At 40.2% G+C, this 22,975-nt stretch overlaps 1 protein-coding gene across 5 annotated transcripts in view; it reads left to right on the plus strand.

Moving 5' to 3' along the window:
- The first annotated feature begins 2,501 nt into the window (after positions 1-2,501).
- AKAP11 (A-kinase anchoring protein 11) overlaps positions 2,502-22,975 on the plus strand; it is a 39,563-nt gene continuing 19,089 nt past the window's right edge. For 3 of the 5 annotated variants that reach the window (XM_027674302.1, XM_027674307.1, XM_027674306.1), the window contains exons 1-6: positions 2,503-3,014; positions 10,413-10,491; positions 11,542-11,650; positions 17,160-17,276; positions 20,611-20,658; positions 22,094-22,228. In XM_027674302.1, the coding sequence (XP_027530103.1) occupies positions 11,591-11,650; positions 17,160-17,276; positions 20,611-20,658; positions 22,094-22,228 (360 nt within the window). In that variant the 5' untranslated portion in view covers positions 2,503-3,014; positions 10,413-10,491; positions 11,542-11,590. Of the gene's footprint in view, positions 3,015-10,412; positions 10,492-11,541; positions 11,651-17,159; positions 17,277-20,610; positions 20,659-22,093; positions 22,229-22,975 lie in introns of all 5 variants that reach the window. The other 2 variants (XM_027674304.1, XM_027674303.1) reach the window with 2 other exon arrangements.

Genomic DNA, 22,975 nt, shown 5'->3' on the forward strand with positions numbered 1-22,975 from the left:
CCAACACTCTATTTCTTCATAATTAATATAAATTTTAATAAGTGTTGGCTGACCAGAGAAGTTTCCTGTGCTTTTACATAAACAGTATTTAAATCAACTGTAAAAAACCAAAAAAATTTTTAAAATAACTATTTCAGAACTATCTCCATTTTTATTATTGCGTAAAAAATAACATTTTCTCTGACAAACAATGGCATGCTGTGGGTTATGTTTCATAGTTTCCTGATGAGGATAAATCTTGATTTTTCTCGAGGTTTTGGCAGGGAGCCATAGGAACTCATTATTCTGAATAGTCTAAGTGGAATAATAAAACAAAGGGAATAAAAGGCTTGAATTTATTTTTAAAGTATGCTTTCTCATGTTTACATAGCTTCCAGAGCTATTTTGTTTTGGAATTTTTTTACATATTGTTGATACATGAAAAACAATGATACATTAAAAAGAACAAAACCCTCCTACAGAATTTTTAGCTTTCATGAAAACTGAAAAGTGTTTTTAGTGATGGAGTTGGTCAAAAGGAGTTTTTTGTTGGTTATCTGGAGATGTGCAAACTGTTAAAATGTCTTTACTCAAATGACAGTGTATTTCCAAGTCAGGCTGGTATCAAGGGGCACTGAAATGATGACTAACTTGATTTAAATTTGATGTTTTTATTCATTTACTGTCTCTCCATCCCATAGGGACCTGCAGTTCCTAGGAATATGAGAACCATTTTATTTGTCCCACTTATGCCACACAGTGTGACATATTTTAGAACCAGTCCTTTGTTTCTTTCATCTATCTAGTGTTTGCATGGTGTGTTGGCTTTGTCCACAGCTTACTAGTTTTTACAGTAAATTAAAATGTAGCTCACCTACCTGTTGGCAAAAATTAGTAAGTGAATATGCACCCTCTGACTTCTGAAGTGCCTAAAATGATTGCACAAACCAGAAACAGCCCATGATCAAAGACTAAATAGAAATAAAAGCCACAGCTCAAGTGAAAACAGAAGGTAGGCACAAGCAGTCTTTCTGCTTGTTTGTCTTTCTCTCTGTAAAGTGGAGCAGGTTGTACTTTGAAACGGCCCAGTATTAAAAAAGCTACAAGGCTAGCACCTTAGGATTCTTTTTCTCTTTCCTAACCCCTTCCCTAGTATATGAAGTTCGGGATTTTTTGCCGAATTTAGCTTTGGGGGCTCTTTCTTTTCTGTCTTTCAGAAGCTGTTGCAAGCACATGCTGCCCTGTCTCCACCTGTAGCCACAGTGGAACTCCAGTTCCGTGGTTCCTCCTCCTGAGCTTCACTCTGACATGCCGAGCCTCAGAAAGACCTGTCCCGACTCCAGGAGTCTCTCTTTCTGGGACGGACACAGTTGTTAGTGCACATAGCTAAGACAATCCATTGTGTATTGTCCAACACACTTCCTCATTTGTGTCCTTATTGTCAGGTTAGTCTCTGAAGGAGCTGCTGCTGCTAAAACCAAGTTATTTTGGGAAGCTACATGAAATTACTGTTTCCATGCAAACAAAATGCAATCCCAGGCCCCAACAGCACCTACACTTAAACGCACATCATCCGAACTAATGAGGATGCTGAAATTATTTGCGTATGTGCGGGGCCAAACTGTTCACCTGGTGTCCAGGGGAATCTGGCAGCACCGAGTTTAAAAAGGGCATGTGGAAAGGAGGAAGGGCGCAGGATTTCCAGGCAGGGTTTGATAGTCTTCTCTGTGCCTCGTCTGACTAAAACCACGCTGTACCCTCCAACCCGAGGCAGCCAGCCGCCTAGGATGCCAGCCTGCCGGGAGAGGCCATCCCGAGCAGCAGGATCGGCCAAGCCCACCTGGCAGGCACACACAGCCCGGGGCTCTGCAAGAGCCGTGCCCGTGCCTGGGCACACCCCGCGGGACAGGACAGGGGCAGGGGCTGGGACAGGAGCACGGACGGGGACTCGGACAGGGACGGGGTCTGGGAGAGACAGGTACGGGAAGAAGGGCAAGGGCAAGGGCAGGGACAGGGAGAGTGACAGTGACATGGACTGGGACAGGAGCAGGGACTGGGGCACGGAGAGTGGCTGGGGCATTGACGGGGGCACGGACTGGGACCTGGACTGGCACAGGGCGAGCAGACTCCCTCCCCAGGCCCCGGTCGGCGCGGCAGCGGTGGCGCGCGCTCACCCCCAGGCGGGAGCGCGCGCGCTGCGTGCCCCCGCCCCCGCCCTGTCGCGGCTCTTTCCGGGGCGGGCCCGGGTTCTCCGCCGATGGGAGCACGCGGCGGCAGCTCCGGGGGCGGGGCCGGGGCCGGGCGGGAAGCGTCGCGAGAGCGGCTGCGCGCGCCGGGGGCGGGGCAGGGCGGGGCCGGGCCGGAGGAGGTGGCGGGGGCGTTGGGTCGGGCCGCGCGCTCCGGTGCCGCTCAGGCGCGGGGACGGTGGCGCGCGCGGCGCGCGCTGAGAAGGCGGCAGCGGCGGCGGCCGCGGCCACGGCCACCACAGGTACGGAGCGCCCGCTCTGCTTCCCACCCCCGCCGCCGCCCGGGGGCGGGGGGTCGGGGCCCGCCGCCGCCGTCCCCGCGCAGGGCGGGGCGCAGCCCGCCGGCCTGTCTGTCAGGCGGGGCTCGCTGCCACAGGTGGCCCCGGAGCTCCCGGGGCGGTGCGGGGCAGAACATCTTCCGCCGCCCTTCCTTTCCCTTCTCTGAGGAAGGATCCGCTGGAGCAGCGCGGCTCCCGCGGCCCCGGCCGGTCACCGGAGGAGGGGCTGAGGCAGGGCCCCGGGGTGCCCCTGAGCCGCAGCGCGGGGGTGACACGGAGCGGGGGTAACGCAGCGCCTCGGCCCCGGCACCCGCGGGGCCGGGGGGTCGCGTTCGCAGCTACCCCCGCTCCGCCCCGCTGTTCCCTGTGGGCCGGGTCTGTCTGTCTGTCCGCAGCCTCAGCAGGGAACGGACTGGTTCCTGCCTGTGGTGGTGTGGTCGGTGCGCGGAGGCTCCGTGAGTTCGCGTTCTCTCCTGCGTGGACTGGGTTGTGGTCGGTGCGCACGGGTTAAGTAAGTTCACCCTGTTCTCTACATTTCGCTTTTTAAAAGTGTCTCCTCCCCTTTCCTCCCCACATCTCCTCTCAGTTCCTTTCCTCTCAAGGGAGGAGAACAGCGAGCGTTCCTCGTTTGCTTTCTTGGCTCTTTTAAGGGGCTTTCTTTAGCTTTCTTTTTTTTTTTTTTTTACAACTAAAGTACCTTTCTCTGATTTTGCCCCCAAAATCCAATATGCAAAAGGAAAAAAAAAGCGTGAACTGCGGATCCCAACTGTATATAGATTATAGCCTTCTAATTGAAGCTGTGATGTATTGCCAGAGTGACATAGGGAGAAAAATCCAAACCCTTAGGTTGTATCTGGAAAAGATCAGTGATAATGAAGTAAATGGTGACACAGTGCTCTGACTTTATCCATGTTACACTTGGGAAGAGTCTTACATTGCTTTGTATTTGTAAGATTATTTCAGAATTGTACAATTAGACTTCATTGATAGATACTACCAATATTTAACTAATCCTTGAGAAACTAAGTGTTTTTAAATAACATTGGTCTCATTTGTCCAGTGGTATTTCTTGGTCTGTAGGCAAGGTGATTTTTTTAGGGGGCATAGTAATTGAATTATGCCATCTTGGTTGATGCCTCGTAATTCCATATCCTTCAGGGATTCTTTAAAATATGTTGACAGTTGAAGTGGTGAAAAGACTTACTCAGTGTGGAAAAATAATAAAATAGATTAGATCATTCCTGTTTTGTGTTAATCATTTGGTATGATATAATCTTAAAAAACCCAAACCAAACAATATACGCTCCAAAAGTACCTCCTAAACAAGATGTTCTTTGGTGAAGTTTTCTTGAAGGGGAAGTAAGATGGCTTGAGAAAAATGCTGTAGCTTAAAAAATAATACCCCTGACTTACTTGGTATAGTTCTGTTATGTACAAAATACACAACAGAATAAAGTACAGAAATTTAAAGTTAATCGCACACAAAATCTAGGCTAATGGATATGTCTGGTACGTCAAATAACATTTTTTCCCAGGATGTATTTGAGAATCCAGACACAGGACTGGGGGGAAGCTGTGGGTGATGACTTTAAGTGATGATCTAGTCAAAGAGAATGATGGATTCTTTTGAGATTGTTGAGGCTTTGTATTCATGTCATGCTTCTATATGTGACAAAAATACAATATAGAAGAATTAGAACCAAACAAGAGAAAGGGGACCCAACCTGTCATTAATGCTCACCATCAATGATGTATTTTGCTCCCCCCTTCTTAGTGTGGGTGTGGCTGCGGTCAGGACAACTTGCATTTTATAAATGGACTTTTTCAAGACTGCCAACCTGATTAGTGAAACAGATAAGCCATTAGAAATGAAAAATAGAGAAGGATCCTTGTCAGTGTAGACTTGTTTAATTTGGTTTTCAGTAGCAGTTGTTTTGGTAAGGTTATATATGTACATGCAGGACAGCCAGGGTATAAGGCCCACCCAACGTGGATTTACCAAAGGAATGTCCTGCTTGACCAATCCGATCTCCTATGACAAAGTGACCTGCTTAGAAGATGAGGGCAAGGCTGTGAATGTGGTCTGTTTTGACTTGTGTAAAGTGTTAGACACTGTCTCCCACAGTGTCCTCCTGGAAAAACTGGCTGCTCGCAGCTTGGTTGGGGGAGCTCCTTGATGGGTAAAAAACTGTCTGGATGGCTGGGCCCAGAGAGTTGTGGTGAATGGAGCTAAATCCAGTTGGCAGGCAGTCACTAGCGGTGTTCCCCAGGACTCAGTTTTATGGCCAGTCCCGTTTAACATCTTTATTGATGATTTGGATGAGGGCATCAAGGGCACCCTCAGTAAATTTGCAGATGACACCAAGTGGAGTAGGAGTGTTGATCTGCTGGAGGGCAGCAAGGCTCTGCGGAGAGACTGGACAGACTTGATCAAGGGGCTGAGGCCAATGGTATGAGGTTTCAATAAGGCGAAGTGCTGGGTCCTGCACTTGGATCACAGCAACCCCCATGCAGTGCTATAGGCTGGGGGAGGAGTGAGTGGCTTGAGAGCTGTTTGGTGGAAAGGGACTTGGTGTGCTGGTCAACAGCCGTCTGAACATGAGCCTGGGCAGTGTGCCCAGGTGGCCAAGAAGGCCAATGGTATCCTGGCCTGAATCAAGAATAGTGTGGCCAGCAGGACTAGAGAAGTGATTGTCCCTCTGTACTCGGCACTGGTGAGGCCACAGCTTGAATCCTGTGTTCAGTTTTGGGCCCCTCACTTCAAAAAGGACATTGAGGTGCTGGAGCATGTCCAGCAAAGGGCAACAAGGCTCGTGGAAGGACTAGAGAACATATCCTGTGAGGTACAGCTGAGGGAGCTGGGTTTGTTTAGTTTCAAGAAGAGGAGGCTCCGGGGTGACCTCATTGCTCTCTACAACTCCCTGACAGGAGATTGTAGTGAGGTGGGGTTATCTCCTCAGCCTCAGCCGTGCCTATAGTGAGAGGACCAGAGGAAGTGGTTCCTCTGGGAAGTGGTGAAGTCACCATCCCTGGAGGTGTTTAAGAGGTGTCTGGATCTGGGTGATGTGGTTTAGTGTTTACAGTGGTAGTGCTGGATGGACAGTTGAACTGGATCATCTTGCAGGCCTCTTCCAACCTTGATGGTCTAGAGTGTTGTTTTTAAGGTATTTTAAATTTCATATTTAGAATGAATCTTTCAAAGTTCATTGTTAAATTAAGCCTGACTTCTGTAAATCATCAGTAGAGTTCTCGAGGCTGCTTCAGGTCATTTGTGTTGAAGACCAAAAAAAAAAGTACTTTTCTTTAAAAGAAAGATATATATTTTTGCTGTAGTACTACTAAAGAAGCCCTTTTGTAAAACATAATTTTAGATATAGTATTGTAATTGTCTAGAGTGTTTTATTTGAAATTTTATTTAAATGAGAACATATTATATGTATTTCAAATTTATTGCCTGTACAGTTCAAATTTATTTGTTTAACATAGGTGTGCACATGTCCAAATATGCCCCTATAGCTATTAAAGAGATTTACTCAGTACATTTGCACTTTACAAAAAAAGATGAATTTTCTTCCTTTCTGCCTGCTAAAGATTGTCAATACATACTGACTTATAATAAATTTAGCCAGGGGATAAACTTATATAAAGGGTTTAAATCTGAGGCAAATTTCCCGTTGGATTCCCGTAAGCTGATTATTTAATTTTGATCCTTACATATACTCAAATAAGGATATATGTATATGGAAAAGCATTTATATAGGGATATATAAATGCTTGTTACATGGCCTGACGAAAATGGTATTCTCAGCATATCAGTGGAAAAATGGATTTATAAATTCATAGAATGGTTGGGTTAGAAGGGACCTCTAAAGGCCATCTAGTCCAACCACCATATGATGAGCAGGGACATCTTCAACTAGATCAGGTTGCTCAGAGCCCTGTCCAGCCTGACCTTGAATGTTTCTGGGGATGGGGCATCTGCAGCCTCTGGACAGTCTGTGCCTATGCCTTACCATCCTCATTGTAAAACATTTCTTATATCTAATCTCAATCTATCCTCTTTCAGTTTAAAACCATTCCTCTTTGTCCCACTACAGGAGGCCCTGCTAAGAAGTTTGTCCCTGATATTTTTATAAGCCCCCTTTAAGTGTTGAAAGGCTGCTATAAGGTCTCCCGAGAGCCTTCTCCAGGCTGAACAACTCCCACTCCCTCAACCTGTCTTCATTGAGAGGTGCTCCATCTCTCTGATCATTTTTGTGACCTTCCTCTGAACCCACTCCAATAGGTCCATGTCTTTCCTGTGCTGAGGACCCCAAAGCTGGATGCAGTATTCCAGGTGGGGTCTCACCAGAGCAGAGTAGAGGGGCAGAATCCCCTCCCTTGACCTGCTGGCCATGCTGCTTTTGATGCAGCCAAGGATATAGTTGGCTTTCTGGGCTGTGAGCACACATTGCCAATTCATGTCCACCAACACCCCCAACTCCTTCTCAGGTCTGCTCTTAGTCTGTTCATCCCGCAGCTTGTATGAATACTTGGAGCTTGCCTAGCCCAGGCATAGGACGTTGCATGTGACCTTGTTGAACCTCATGAGGTTCCCATAGTCTGCTGCTTGAGCTTATCCAGATCCCTCTGGGTTGCATCCCATCCCTCAGGGACATCAACCACCCCACTCAGCTTGGTGTCATCTGCAAGTTTGCAGAGGGTGCACTCTCTGTGTCATTGATGAAAATATTACATAACACTGATCCCACTGTGAAACCCTGAGGTACACCACTTGTTGCCAGTGTTCATCTGGACATAAAACTGTTGACTCCTCTCCTCTGGATTGGCCCATCCAACCAACCCTGAACATTCCACCCATCAAATCCATATCTCTCCAGTTTGGAGAGAAGGATATTGGAGGGGACTGTGTCAAAGGCTTTACAGAAGTCCCGATAGATGACATCTGTAGCTCTTCCCTTGTGCATTGATCAGTCACTCCATTATAGAAGGCCACTAGGTTGGTCAGGCAGGACTTGCCCTTGGTGAAGCTATGCTGGCTTCATTAAATCACCTCCCTGTCCTCCATGTGCTTTAACAAAGTTTCTAGAAGGATTTGCACCCTGGCACAGAGGTGGGGCTGACAGGTCAGTAGTCTCAAGGGTCCTCCTTTCTAACCTTTTTTAAGATGGGTACAATGTTTCCCATTTTCCAGTCACCTAACTGCCATGACTTTTCAGATATGATGGAGAATGACTTAATAACTGCATCAGCCAATTCTCTCAGGACTCTGAAAAGCATCTTGACAGGTCCCATGGACTTACATACATTCAAGTTCCTCAGATGGTCACAAACCTAATCTTCTCATGCAGTGGGAGGGACTTTGCTCTCCCTGTCCATCCACTGGAGAGGTGTAGGAAGAGAAGTTGCCAGTGAAGACTGAAGCAAAAAAGTTATTGAGTACCTCTCCCTTCTCATCATCTGTTGTTACCGGTTTGCCACTTGTGTTCATCAGTGGGGACGCACTTCCTTTGACCTTCCTTTTCTGGCTTCATACCTGCAGAAGCCCTTCTTATTCTTTGCATCCCTTGCCAAGTTCAGCTCTAGCTTTGCCTTGACCTTCTGACCCCATTCCTGCAAAACTGTGCAGCATCCTTGTACTCTTCCCAGAATACCTGTCCCAGCTTCCACTGCCTGTGCATTTCCTTCTTGCCATTTAGGTTGACCTCAGCTGGTCTTACCTTGGTCTCAACTCAGCAATGCCAGTCTCATGCCTTCCTTTCCTGATTTCTTACACCCAGGGATTGGTAGCTCTTGTGCTCTGTGGAAAGTCTCCTTCTGCCGTGTGTCTGAGGACAGTTTCCATGGGGCCCTGTTGACTAACTCCTTGAGCAGCTGGAAGTATGCTTTTCCAAAATTTACAGTCCTGAACTTAGTCTTAGCCTGTCCCATATCAGGGCAGCAGCTCCACCAGTGCATGTTCGCTGTGGCCCAGGGCATCTCCAATCTTAGATTCATCTCTAATCACTGATTAGTTCATTTAGGTTGGACTAACAGGTCCAGTGTTGTGTCCCCTCTGATAGGGCTGTCTATTACCTTTCTTAAGAAGTTATCCTCCATGTATTCCAGGAGTCTCCCCCTGGAATAGCTTGCTGTGCTACTTTTGGAGTAGATGTTGGGGTGATTGAAGTCCCCCCTCAGGACAATAGCCTGTGAGCATGATGCCTGCTGTAGCTGGAGCAGGAAGGCTTTGTCAGCAGGCTCCCCTGGATCAGGCAGCCTGTAGTAGACCCCAACCACAAGGTTGCCTTGTTACCTCAGTTTCTTAATTCTTGCCCATAAGTTTTCAGCCTGCTCATGACTGTTCTTCAGAGACAGATCTTCATGTTCTATCCATTTCTTGTTGTAGAGGACAACAATTCAGCCCTTCCTTCCTAGCCTGTCCCTTCTTAACAGATTGTAGCCATCCATAGCTACACTCCAGCCATGGGATTTGTCCCTCCAGGTTTCAATACTGGCAACTAAGTTGTAGCCTTCTAGCAGCACAGTGGCTTCCAGCTCCTCCTGTGTGTTGTTCATGCTGCATGCACTTCAGGTGATCCAACTTGCTAAAAAGGTAGAGATGGTTAAACTTTATATGGATATTTATCAGTTATTTGTGTGATCAACTTTTTCCTTTTTTTTGGGTGTCTACTGATACATTATTCAGTAAAAGGAAAGTCCTGTTCCTCTTACATCTGATACTTCTGCCATTTACTTCCTTTTGAGTTTACAGTAAGGGGGGAAATTAAATTTAATAGTCAAATTCAGTATGCAGAAGTAAAAGCAATTTTAAACTGTAGGTTTTATTTACGCAAATGTTTTGTTTGTCAGTGCTTTCACTTCCTTTCCAGTTAGTTTTAAAGTTTCTGTACCTCTCAGATGATTGGACCATTGTTATTTTGAAAATGGATAATAATTTTATATATTAAAAATAAAACCTCCAGGTTTTGTTGCATTGTTGGATCTCTCTGAAATGCATGACAGACAGCTGAAATGCTGTAGGTGGTGGGGAGAACCTGTGTAATTCAAGTGCAGAAGGACTGGGTGCAGACAAGGCAAAATGGTTTTGGTGTTATGTTGATAAACCAATACCCTTCCTGTCTGGTATCTTTCTGAGTCTGTGATTTACAAGTCTGTTGGTTTCATGAGTAGGTGACACTGCAGGTTGTGTTGATTCTCTGGTCTCTAGAGTTTAGTAGCAGATGACATAGAAAAATACTTAACCTACTGCCTGAAGGCAGTGTAACTGTAAACTACTGTACCTGAGTAAATACTTCACCCAACATGGTTATAAAGTCATCTCCATGGTGTACTATGCTGGGCTTTGTTAAAATTGCTGCAAGGAGTGATCAGTCCAAAATTGTAGAACAGAGGTACTTGATCCTATGTGGAAAACCAGCTTTTTCCATAGGTGACTTTTTTTAGGACAAGGAGTGTCTAAGAGTATTCCCCCAATATGGTTAGATTTATAGCGGATTAGCCATTTAAGATAGAGTAGTAGGGACAATTGAATTTCTTTTTCTTGCTTGATACTGTTCTGTGGCTTTTTTTCTTTTAAACACATCGAGTTTCAGCAGAAGAATTGTTGTGTTTTTTAATCTTCCATCCATAGTTTACTGTGAAATGAGTTTCTTACTTGTATTTATTATATTTATATATAGTATATGATCTGTCGTGTGTGTAGCTGCTTCATGTCATTGGCTTAATTTTCCAAACCAGACATCCAGTTAAGAGAGATGCTGTGCTCCAGAGATTAAAATGTTGCAGTTAATTTGCATAAATGTAACTTTTTTCCTAAGATTCTGTGAAGTTCATTTTTGTGAAGGAAAGCAGAAGTCAAGGTGAAATGTCAGTAGGTGTGCCTAATAATAATCTCTTGCTATTGTAGAGAATAGCCTCTGGAAGAGGTTTTACTGAAGAGGTGCTGCGGTGGAGGAAGGCGAAGAATACAGTTACTTGATGACACTACTAATCTTATTTAAGTTACTTATACCAAAGAACAAACCCATATAAAGATTTATTTCCCATATAAAGGGTAAATATGTGCTTGAGATAAGATCAAGAAAACCTAACTGGTCAGTTGTGCGAAGAAGACCCATACTCAGATATCTTGGTGCTTTTTTATTTAGCCTTCATTTTTACATGCATTTGCTCCTTGCCTGGTTTATTTTGGGCAGTCTAGGAGTTCTTTTTCCTGGTTAAATTGTGTGACTATGAGAAAAACTGAATTATTAAAACTTCCACAGAACTTAAAAGCCCAGCACATACTTTCTGTCTTTAATAACTCCCTATATTTATTGCCTATTTTGGGGGATGTAGAGATGAATGAAACAAACTAGACTCATTGCTACTGCTTGAAGAGGGAAACTTGAAAAAAATGTTTTCATTTCGTAGCTGTTTTTTATGTTCTTGTTAGAACTAGACTTAAGATCAATAAGGGCAGCTGACTTGAGCAGAAACTCTTGTGACGTACTTCATTGAAGTGCTAGTAAATTCAGCTTTAGTCTGCTGTGTTTTGCCAGCAAAGACAACTGCCCAGAGCAGGGCCAGAGAACTGAATGTTGATCCATGTTAGCCTGTAGTACCTTCAGTTGACAGAAATGACTAGGCCAGGTGGTTAAGTGGGTAAGTTGTACATTTGCCTCTCAAGATTGTTGAAGGGTAGTTCCAGCACATAGTAGGTACAGGAATCTGCTGATAGACTTACAAGAGTATCAGTGATGGTGAAACATTATTTAATGTAATGTTCCTCCCCACCCCCCACGCAGCCTTGAAATCTAGTTGAACTATGTAACTTACTGCAAGGTGTGTGTTCTATATTTCCTGTCTGGTCCTTAAGGCAGTACTTTTTAAAGGAAACTGTCAGTATGGATGATGTGCTGTTTAATCTTTCTCAGTTTTAAAATGCTTTTTAATTGGTTTTTATTATTGGTTCTTGTTTTTCCTACTTGCATTTTCAAAGTGGATACAAACGAAATGAGTAAATATAAAATAATAAAATATAATTGTTTTTTGTAGGTATTTTTGAGCTGACTTCTTTCATCAAATACTAAGACTGGTAAGATCATGGACATGTATGCCAGAGCTCAGGGCAATCGAATGAAACCAAGAATATCTGTGAAAAAGGTAATTATCTGTATTTAAATAAAAAAATATTTTAGAGCTTTTTGGCCTTTTAATGAAGCAAATGAACTGGTTTGGTTGAGGTTTTCTGAGTATGGGGTTTTTCGTTAATATGTTTTAATTGTGGTTGTCTGACATTTCAAGGAGGCAAAGAAATTGCCTTTGCTTTATGCTTTGGCATATTTAGTGTAATTGAACTGGGAGAGAGCATAATTTAAGGAAGAGGTGCATGCTTTTGTCTTTCAAGATGACATGATGAAATCATGATGCATTAATTTCCTAGACATTGCCCTGTTTATTGAAAGATAGCTTTTATTTTAGAACAGATTTTTTTATTTTATATGTGATAAATTAAAATACAAATATGTAGTCTTCATCGAGTTCTGTGAAGTCTGTGTTAGGGCTTCCTGGTAATATCTGTATCTTTAGATCTTGGTTTCTTGTCTGGTTTACCCTTCTGTTTACAGAACATTTAGAAAGAAAATATGTCTAGCACTTACAAAAGATATTAGTGGTTTTTTTATTTCAATAATATTTATTTATTTATTCTTTTAAATTTTGTCACTTTAGCTTAGAGAACATAAATACTCTTCCTCAAATTTTCTTGCAATTTATGTAAGTGCTTATTGGAATAAAAGTTGCAGTTTATCCTAAAGGAAGAAATTTATTTATCCAATTGTATTTCTCAAGGTAGTTGAACAGAGGTGAGTTCATAGGTCTTTTCTGTTTACTAATAACTTTTTTATTTGCAAATTGCTGCAGTGGTAGGAGGAGAAACTGAGGAAGGAGGCATCTTGTCACATGAAAATTGCATTATTCTATTTCATAAGCAGATTTTGTTTTTTTAAAGAAACTGTGTCTGTGGTATATGTCCTGTAGAAACTATTTGAACGCAAAGGAAAGTATTATGAGACAGTCAGTTGTTCCAGGTCCTGACACGGAATGTTAGCAGACATATATTAAGCAGTTTGTAATTATGGGTGATATTCTTTCACTTTAAGACACATAGTATAAAAGCTTCTATTTCATTGGTTTATGAGAACTTTCCAGCTCAAAGAGTTCTTTAATTACAGTTAAGTAATTTTGCATTCTTAAAGGACTTTTTTAATCTGTTCTTTATTTGTTTTTCTGCTTCAATTTACAAAACAAAACAAATACCACCCTCCCCATCACCCCCATGTTTTTAAACTTACGGGTTACAGAAACATCTTTCTGATAATGGCGGTGACCAGTGATTCCTCACTGATTCTGATAGTTGCCTAAAATATTAGCTCTGTGAACTGCTCTAATTGCCATTAAGCATTCTGGATTGTGTGGTTCTAGAAACGTGAATTTGACACTTCTCTAGTGTCTTGCAGAATTCTACATTTTCACACAGCCAGGCTCTAATGTTTTGATCTGTGGCTGCCTCTTGATATTTCCCTGAGAAGTGGCTGTTTAGATTATAGTGTGGAACTTTCTCTCTTGTAGAGTCAGGCAATAGGGTGGTCGGAATTGCACTGTTTCATCTTCTGTTGATTCACAGAAGATTGCGGTCTGATTTCTGTCCTCTTTGTAATACTTTGTCATAGTTAACAGGAATTGTTGCAGTAATAGCTCTTGAAAGTCAGTGCAAAGTTGTGATGTGCACATTTAAAGCCTAAGTTTCTATTTTTACAAAATTGCCTCAAAATATTCAGTCCATTAAAATCTTACAGCACATGATGAAATCAGGAAGAGCTTTGTTGCTTAAGAGAAGAGTAAGCATGATTCTCCAGCACCAAACTTAATTTCTTTAGAGATTGTGGTGTCTTACAGATTGTTTGAAATGTTAGAGAACAGTTGTTTTAAAACACTTCATGAGACCAAATACTGTAGAATTTGCTCCAGTGTACTGTGAAGGATCTGTAGATAATGACTTCTTGATTTGCTAAGAGGACAATGCAAATCTTTGAATTGCTCAGTTGAGTGAGAGGTGTGACAAGGATTTTCATTGTTCAGGTCTCAGCACCTTGATGATATTTGCGTTTTTCCCCGATATAACTTAGTAACTTTGAATCTGTGCTCAAGAATGACATAGGATTTCTTGCAAGATGTGACTTTAGAATTTCTGTGAGAAAGGAGTACACAGACTTAGCAAGTAGAGCCTTATATATTGCTTGGGTGTTTTTTGCCCATATGTCAATGTACATTGGACGTAGTTGTACTATTTATTAAAACAAATTACCTCCTTTTGCTGAAGATGACCTCTTGTCCTTGCCTAAACTGAGATTATAGTCTTGGGAACTTGCTAGTTTTCAGTTTTTAATGTAGTTGCGTGTCTCCTGGTATGGGATTGTGAGAGAACTTACTTATATTGTCTGATAGGAGGATTTCCCTAAAAATTGAGTCCAGTCCTTTCCTGTCACAAACACAACTTGGATAGGGATAAGAATATGAATAAGTTATTAAATATACTCTCTCAGTTAATGAGGGGAGTTTAACCCTCCCACCAAACCTTCTACTGGTTTTAAGTTTTTCTGAGCCACACTGCGGTAATAGCTAAGAATCTTACGAATTTCAGGCTGAAGCTACTCAGCAGCAAATTTATACCTGTTTGTTCATGGATGTCATTATTCTTCCACTTAAATAATTTATTTTCTTTTGCTAATATTCACTGTTACAATTTTTTACAGTTATGTCCTCTGTTAGCCTTGGTTTGTGGAAACTGTGTAAACTAAGGTTTTAGTCTGCTTTTGTATGAAAGCCTCTGGATTCCAGTGATTATCCTTCATAGTCCTACTTTCTGTGCTTGTTGAGTTAATCTTCTTTGTACATGTGGATAATACTGTATGTGCAATTACACAGGATGTCCTTCTCAGTGACTGATGTCAGCTCTTTCACTAAAGGATGCACATTTACTATTTTCAGTGCTGTATCATACTGACCATTCATTGCTATACCACAATCAAGAAGTCAACTCAGGTCTTTTATTTCCCAGCTTGTGAAATAAAAGACCTGAGTTGACTTTTAGTTTTTAAGGACATAACTTTATGCTTCCTATGGTTGCATTTTGAAACGCTCTCACGTTGGGCAGATTCTTCCTGTATGATTTGCTATTCTTCTTACTGATGACACCTGCTTACTTCAATTATCATCAGTTTTCATCTCATTTTTACTTTTTTTCCTCATTAAATTATTAATGATGATGGTGCTTGACATCAGTCTGAAGATAAATTTTGAAGAAGTTGGTTACTGACCTACATCAGCTATTCTCAAAATCATCACTGTATTATCTCTATTCAGGCAAAGTCTTCTCTTCCAAAACCAGCTCTTTTAGTAAACTCTGTCTTTATCTGTTTTTGTTAACTCTTCATATACTTCAATCTAAATAATCTATGAAAGTCACAGATAAGTGAGATTTTTTTCTATGTGTATGTGTTTTGCATGTTAATTTCCATATCTTTACTATTTTCACATTCTGAACTTTTTTAATATTCGTTAATATGATCTGAAAAGCATGCATCACTTGCTCCTCATTTTAAATATGATATTTTATCTCTTTGATTACATACTGCTACCAGGGGCTACCAGATCTGCATATAGTCTTGTATGCTGGTTCTTCCAGGCCTTAGGGAAATTTTTACATTTGTTTCATCTTTCTTCTTCTCCCACTTCAAATTAATATTCTCCAAAATGTTGAATTTTGCTTCACCTCAGTAGTTCCTCATACCATTCTCTGGTTCACAGTTACCTATTCTGCCTTTCAGATGTAAAACTAGGGAAGAGTACTTGCTTGTAAATAAGGTGTATATAATAGTTTGTAGCTTTAGAAAACCCAACTAGAGAATAACAATGAGCCCTTCTCAAACCGGAGCAATGTTGGCTTGCAGAAAATTAGCAGGTCACGACATACGACTTTTTTTTTTCCCCCTAATTATACAAATTACTTTTGTACAAGATGAATGAAGGAATTGCTGTGGAGCGGTCTTTGAGTAATATTGCAACCACCTGTAAATTTGGAAGATCCAGAGAATCAGAGAAAGACACTGGCAGCATACTTTGGAAAGTACAAAGATACATTACTGAACTGTGGAAGTAAATTACAACTAAACATGTGGGGGCAAGAGAATAGATAAAAATGGAAATTTGGCGAATACTTCATTAATTTATTTCAAATGAACCAATAAAATACTTTTTAAAATAGTTCAGCTGTAGCTTTTCTATAACAGTTACTGCTTTGACTTCTTTAGCGTCACTTGGCCTTGACTGTCAGGTTGGTAGTCTTAGCCTTGTTTGCTAACATTCTGAAATGTATTTTGGTAATTTCAAGGATCCTGATGTTCTGATTTACTTTTTTCTATTCATTCTAGAAATGCTTTCCTAATTTTGTGTTGCCACGAGCACAAAAATGGTGACACTGGCCCTGCTCTAATACTTTGACTTCCTATGTAGTAGTACTTGATACTGCTTTTTATATAGGAAAAAAATAAAATCTTTCTTGAGGTTTAACTGTAATATGTAAGATCACCTTTTATATAAAGGGATTGCTTTTGTTTCGGGAGTATCAGAAAGGCATAACATTGTCTGACTAAATTTGCTTATCTAGCACTTCTGCTATTTTTTGAGAAGCTATGCAGATTTAACATACCTTGTCATAAGTTGGACACAGTGATTTCTCACTTCATTTTTTAACAGAGAGAATTTTATTTTTTAGAGAATAATTAAATGGATTAACAATTTTTAACCATATGATGATCTTATTTGTCTTCTTAACCTTACAACTTGCTAGAGAAGATGACAATTTTAAATTTTAAAAATTACTGACTTCCTAAAACAATTGAGAGGATATTGCCTCTTTTATGAGCTGAGTGAAGCAGTTTTGTTGTTGTTCTGTCGTCCTATTTGCCTTCTGCACTTTGTTACACTAGGAGAAAGTCTTGGATTCTTCAGCCTTTTTTAGCCATCTGTGGGTGCTTGCATGTCACCGTAAGTGTTATAAGAAATATAACAAGAAGTGTTTACATGGAATTAAGTTACAGTTGTTTCGCATCTTTCAGAGAATTGGGAAGAATGTGTGTGGATTTTCTTGGGTTTTTTTATTTGCTTGTTTGTTTTCTTCCCCTCTGACTTTTGAAACCACCTACATGACTTTTCTTGGCTAAAATTGCTTTTCATCTTATTTAAGGAAAAGCTGTTGAAGAAATTCCATATATAGGCTTCAATGCAAGGAGTAGATGGTGTTTGGATTTCTTCTTGGATTCATCTGTTCTTTTTTTCCAAGTCTGTGTGTTGTTATCTTTTTTCTTTTTTTTTTTTAAATACAGAACCTATTTTGGAATAAAAGTATTGCTTGAAGAAAACAACTTACCTGTTTCAGTTCCATATCCTAAAGTGAATTTAAACTTCAAACCTGATGATTTATATACAAAGTAATTTGAAATAGTAATTAGAGTAGGGAAGCCTATGGGGGGCAGGGGAGAGATGAATGGACCGTGTTTCTGAAGCTGAAAATGCATTTTTTAAAAAAATTTTTCTTTTAATTATTTTTCAGAGTTTTGGTGAAGGTATACTGCACTCTATGAAGTCACTGCTACACAGCAGGAAAGAGTTATGCAAGGTATCAGCAGAGGAATGCCTAAATCAGGAAGAAGAAGAGAATTTTATTGAGGTTTGGCATAATGTTACCATTTATATATATTTTTGTGGCTATGATAGAAAACAGTTTTGCTTGAAACAGTATGGGAAGTTGCAGGATAGTAAACAGGAACTATGATTCAAGTTACTGACTGTAAAATCTGTACCCTGTATTGTCATTCTTGAATTCAATCACTGTAGTCTTAAGCTGTGACATTTCAAGATGACATTGCTTTGGAGGATTTGTGAAACTAGAAAACCAGAATGTGTAAATAGATGACTTGGGTGGTATTGCGTTTGTGAGCATTGCTGTGATCAAGGTTGCGTGGACAGTATCCTAACAAAGTGGGAGAACATTTTGATCCAGGTCTGAAGATAAAAGTTAAAGTGATTTCTCTTGTTTGCCTTGTGCTTAGCAGTAAAAGCTGAAGCTTAAAATTGCAGATCTAGACTTGTTTTATGTGAATACAGGTGGGCTGAAAGCTGGACAAGGTCTGGGGAGAAGTAGACCTGAACAGAATGCAGGACTGTCTAGGTAAATCTCAAGCTATAAAGAGGAATTACTAGAACTGTTTGAGTTACAAGACTAACAGCAACTTTTCCAAAGGGAAAAGAAAAAAAGTAAGAAGCAATGTGTACTGTGTAACTTGTATTAAGTGTTTTTCAAGACTTCTAAGTAGTAGTTGACAGGCCTGACAAGGAGCTTAGAGAAGGAGAGGATGACTTAAACTGGCCATGCAGAGGAGCTGAGACAGGGAGAAGTGAAGGAAAGACAAATCAGGAAGTGGTTAGGGAGACTTAGGTAATAGCATAAGGAGTAGCAGGAGGAAGGGAAGAGGCAGACTGTGTGACTGGCAGAGAGGAATTACGATTGCCTGGATAACACCAGAGATTTTGTGATTGGATACAGTCAGGGGTTGAGACTCTATGGAACGTTTGGGGAGCAGGCAGGAAGCTAAATTTGTGAAAGATGAAAAGCTGTGGCAGATGAAGGTAAAGAAGAAGAGCTATGCAGAAAAACCTTGGCAAAGAAAAACCAAAACCCTATGGCAAAACCTTGTCTATATCTGACCAGATGGACCATGCTTTAGAAATCTATGAAGCATTTTTTGTCTTCTGTTGCCAGCTATATGTCAGTTATGTTTTATATGCCTGCACTGATGGTCCCTATGGAGAAAAATAGTTGACTATATTAGCTACCTTATTAGAGCAAACAGTTAAGAGCCCACTGGTTGAAGTGTAAGAGGGTCAATAACCTGCCACAGAACAGGTATTTTTTCCTTATGGAAATATAGGAAAGATGTGGAGAATGATGTTAATGGAGTATTATTAGGACTGCAAAGATAATTACTCAGACTTCAGCAAACCAGTATGTAGGTTTTCCTGTACCATTTTAATCCATTTCCTCTGTACCCATGGCTTATGATAACCTTCAAATACGGCATCTCATACACTATTTTTGGTTTAAAAAAAGGTCTTGTGTTACTGATGACCTTTTTATTTCCCTGACCTACTCCCCAACAGCTTTTGAATTGGTGTACTAACTTCAGACATGTTCAAGGTATTAAAAGGTGATTTGTTTTTCTGTGCCAGTCCAAATTAGTATCATCATTGAGGCAAAAATAGGCAAACTCAGTAGGGGTGTGATCTTTTTGACAGCAGTCTGCTGACCACTCAGTATACATACTATTCTTCATTTGTGTGAAGCTGTTACTCCTGCATACTGCCCTGTCTTGTGCAGTGAATTATCCCATGATAGCAGGGAAGGGTTGGAATCATTATCTTGAGGAAGAGGAAGGGGCATGTAAGAAGACGTCTGTTAAAAAGACCAAACAAAACTGCCAAAAAAACCCCAACAGCAATAAACTCTAAAGCCTCTCAAAATGTTCTTCAGAGAACTAAGTTTTTTCCCCAAGTCCTTTAAATTGTTTGATATTTTGCTGCTTCTGTGGAGGAATTCAATTTACATTGTAGGTACTGTAGAGATAAAAAGACATAGAAGCTGAAAAGTGTCTTGAAGATACTGTGCAGATGAATTATTTAGGAGTTGAAGAGAAGATGTAGGAGTTGAAAGGTAACGTTGCTCAAACAGGATTGTTTCACAGTTAACACAGATGGTGGTGGAGATGTGTAATTTGTCTGGAGCGATTTGGAATGCTGCTGTGAAGCATTGTTTCGTTTATGATGTTGTCATAGCTGACATGAGTGGATGTAGGTGGGAAGATGTTTTCTGGGGGCATGAGATCTTTTTCCCAGCATGAGACCCCCTGAAATAAAGACATCAGAATTTTTCATAGTATGATTCCAGTTTGAAAGAAAGTTTGAGGGGTTTTTTTTGTCACATTTCGAAAGAACATATTCAAAACACAAATACAGTTAAAATAGAATTGTTTTTTCAGCTATTTCTTTTTCTAGCTCTGTAATTCTCAGAGATTCTGTGTATATACAGACAGGTAGCTGAACCAGTTAATAATAAATTAATATAAACATAGTGATGTTCTTTGGAGTAATGGGAGTAGTTGCTACAAATTTATGAGCTGTGGCTTTAATACATAAAATTCAGTCTGTTTCGTAGTGCTCTGAAATAATGGAACCCAAGCCATATGAAACTAATTTCAAACATCAGTGAAAATATTTAGTCTTTGTGCTTTATTCCATATCTACAAAATGGAAACAACATTTATTTTCTGACAACCGTGTTTTGAAAATAAATGCCTTGGGATTTTTTGAAGCATGCAGATACCCTATTGATTTGTCGTTAGGGAAATACTAAGTGAGAACTGAAGAAATCTGACGTTTGAAATGAAGTTAAGGGTTTGTCTACTTGGATATGGCGTGCAAACATGTGGCTTCGGTAATCCGTTGTGTTTTGGCCTCAGGCTAATCAATTTACATGGCAAATTGTATAATGTGTTGGCTTTACGCTTTCTTTAGTATATGCAAATGTGTAACAGTTTATTTTAGCATGGACAGATTTCAGACTGGAACTGTTTTATATGTGCCCAGCCCGAAGCAAGGACAGATGAGCACTGATCTTTGCAAAATCGTGTTTATTTTAACAGATGTAATGAGGTTTGTATATGTTGCTCTGTATGTACCAGTCACTAGAAAAATTTCTGTGTAGTGGGTTTTAAATGTTGTATATGCTCTTCAGCCTGACCTTTCACAAGTCAAATAGTATAGGATTACTAGTCTTTATGAAAGACTGTGTGCTACTGTTTGAGTAAGCTATGCTACCCTAAGTTATGGTTATTGTGGCAGTGGAATGAAACTTTGTTACAATCTGCTGAATTTTTAGCTCTTAAATACCTGCAGGAAACAAAAAAGTTCTTTCTGTACTTAACTATATTAATGTATTTATTTTACAGATTACATTTGTAGGTTTTGCTGAAGAGATGGGTACTGCTTGCTTGCAGGTACAAAATATATCTGTCTATATTGGAAAATAATAGCTGGTGCTTTCTTCTAAGTAGTACCTAGTTCTTTAAATTGAGGAATTTTGGTGTTTGAGAAATGAAACAGATGTATCTTGAGCATGTAAAAGCCTAAGTTTCAAATGTCATTGAAAGCTTGGAAATAATTATTTTAATATGATAATTGGTGTTTTGTATGTATTTACAATATTACCTGGGTCAGTCTGTGTGTTAGGATGGTCTGGAACAACTTATTTAAATGCGGCGGAAGGGGATGATTGACTGGGGGAGGTGTTTAGGTGGGAAGGGGCTCGTTTGGTTGTGAGTTTTTGTGGGTGCTTTTTTGGTTTGGGTTTTGTTGTTGTTACAAACTTGTGTGTATCAGTATTTTGGTTTGTAATCTCCTTAGTTGAGTTGTGCTTATTCATATGGTAGGGTTGCATGTGTGAAGCTAAAACTTTATTGAACTGACTGCTAGCTGTGAATTGCTGGTGGGGGGGTCAGGAGTCAGTATTATGGCTATGCCTTAAGATAATGTTCTGGAGAATTAGATCAGGAAATATTATTTTAAAAGGTGGAGTGTAGCAAACTGGGAGGATTATAATGTGTGATTTTCACAAGCTAAGGATTTAGTCTTCCTGTACAACTTATACATCAGTATAATTCATAACATGCATCTTCACAGTGCAATTCCTCACTTCTACTCTGTCTAGATCCTCGTTGATAGAGATTGCTGTAATAGTTTGCTGATGTTTAAAAATGAATAAAGAAACTCTGAATCCGTTTGTCTTCCAAGTTATATCAGTGTTCCTATTAATCAAATTATAATAACACTAGACATTCTTTCAAGGATGAATAAGAACTGTTTGATTGTCTATAATTGGATGGAATTTAAAGAAAATTGGACAGAGTGGAGATTTGCTTTGAACCGTAGGGATCAGCAGTGTTTGGGCTGTTGAAAAAAAACCTATAAATCTTCCACAGGCTTCTTCTATATTAGGTAAATCTAAAGGTTATCCAAGGTCTTGCTTTAAGAAGTGCCTTGTCCGTGTTTTTGTAATAGGGACCTAGAACACCATTCCAATAAAGCACACTAAGAGCATGTAGAGATCCACTGAGAACCATTATTAGCTGAGGTCAGTGTTTGTAGTTGTGTAGTTTGTAGGATGTGCAGCTGCTTTTCAGCACTTACAGGATTCTCCTCTATGACTTCTAAGCGTCTTCCAAGTATGGACTGAATTAAAGCTTGTTTACACGAGCTTTACCCCACAGTTAGAGCGAATAAGTGGGGTATGGAGCAAGAAATAGGGAATCCAAAAAAACTTTACCAAAATTAGTAGCTGTTACTATTTAGGAGGGATATGAGATCAAACCCATTGTCATTTACAAGTTATTTTTTTGACTTGATATTCTCAATGTGTTTGTATATTTAAATCAGGAGTTGTCAGCTGTTTCTGTAGAGCTTCCAGATGTTCTGAAATCGCTCCAGTTGCGCAAACTAAAAGAAAACGAGGCTATATTTCTAAAAGATGTAAAGAAAACCTTGGCAAAACCTTTTGTCATGAAACATCAGGTAAAATTTTTCTGTCTTCTTGCATGTCAGAAGCATTATATTTCACCTCCTAAAGAGTTCAGTCATATCGCACCTTGTCTTGCTTTTGGTTTCAGGCCATCTTAGCCACAGTAGTATTAATGTTATATTTCTGTGATTCCATGAAAATGAATGTCAGAAAATATCAGAATAAACAGTGCTGTATTGTTTACAGAAAATATTCAACAAATATTTAATTATGGTACTGATCCCATGTTTCTACTAGGCTGTAGTCCCTTTCACTGCCAATTTGGAAAGAATATGAAATTTGGCAAGTTACCCATCTCTGCTCTGCTCAGATACAGCTTTCATCTTCGGCAGACTTTTCTTTTTGAAACAGAGATGTGAAAAATTACGTGAATGTCCAGTGGACTCCTGTCTTACAAAAAAAAAAAATTACAATGGTAAATGCTATTAATGATGTAATTTCCATTATTTTTATTTTGATACTGTTCCCATTATTGCCAAGTAAATTATATTCTTTCCAATTACAAATGTTGCATATAAGATAAAAAATACATTGAAGAAACAAATATCCTATAAACTGAAGTACTATTCAGCATAAACGTGCTGAAGAAATACTGTCTTCCTCTACAAATTTTCACATGCGTTCTTTAATAGATTCTTGGGAACCTATTATCAGGGTTGTATTACATTATTGCAGTGAAATATTGGGAATGCAGAAGTTATGAAAATGGGTGATTCTAACTGTCACTCTACACAAACTGT

The sequence above is a fragment of the Neopelma chrysocephalum genome, unplaced genomic scaffold, assembly GCF_003984885.1.
Source record: "Neopelma chrysocephalum unplaced genomic scaffold, ASM398488v2 Primary Assembly neopelma1_25, whole genome shotgun sequence".
Taxonomy (NCBI): Eukaryota; Metazoa; Chordata; class Aves; order Passeriformes; family Pipridae; genus Neopelma; species Neopelma chrysocephalum.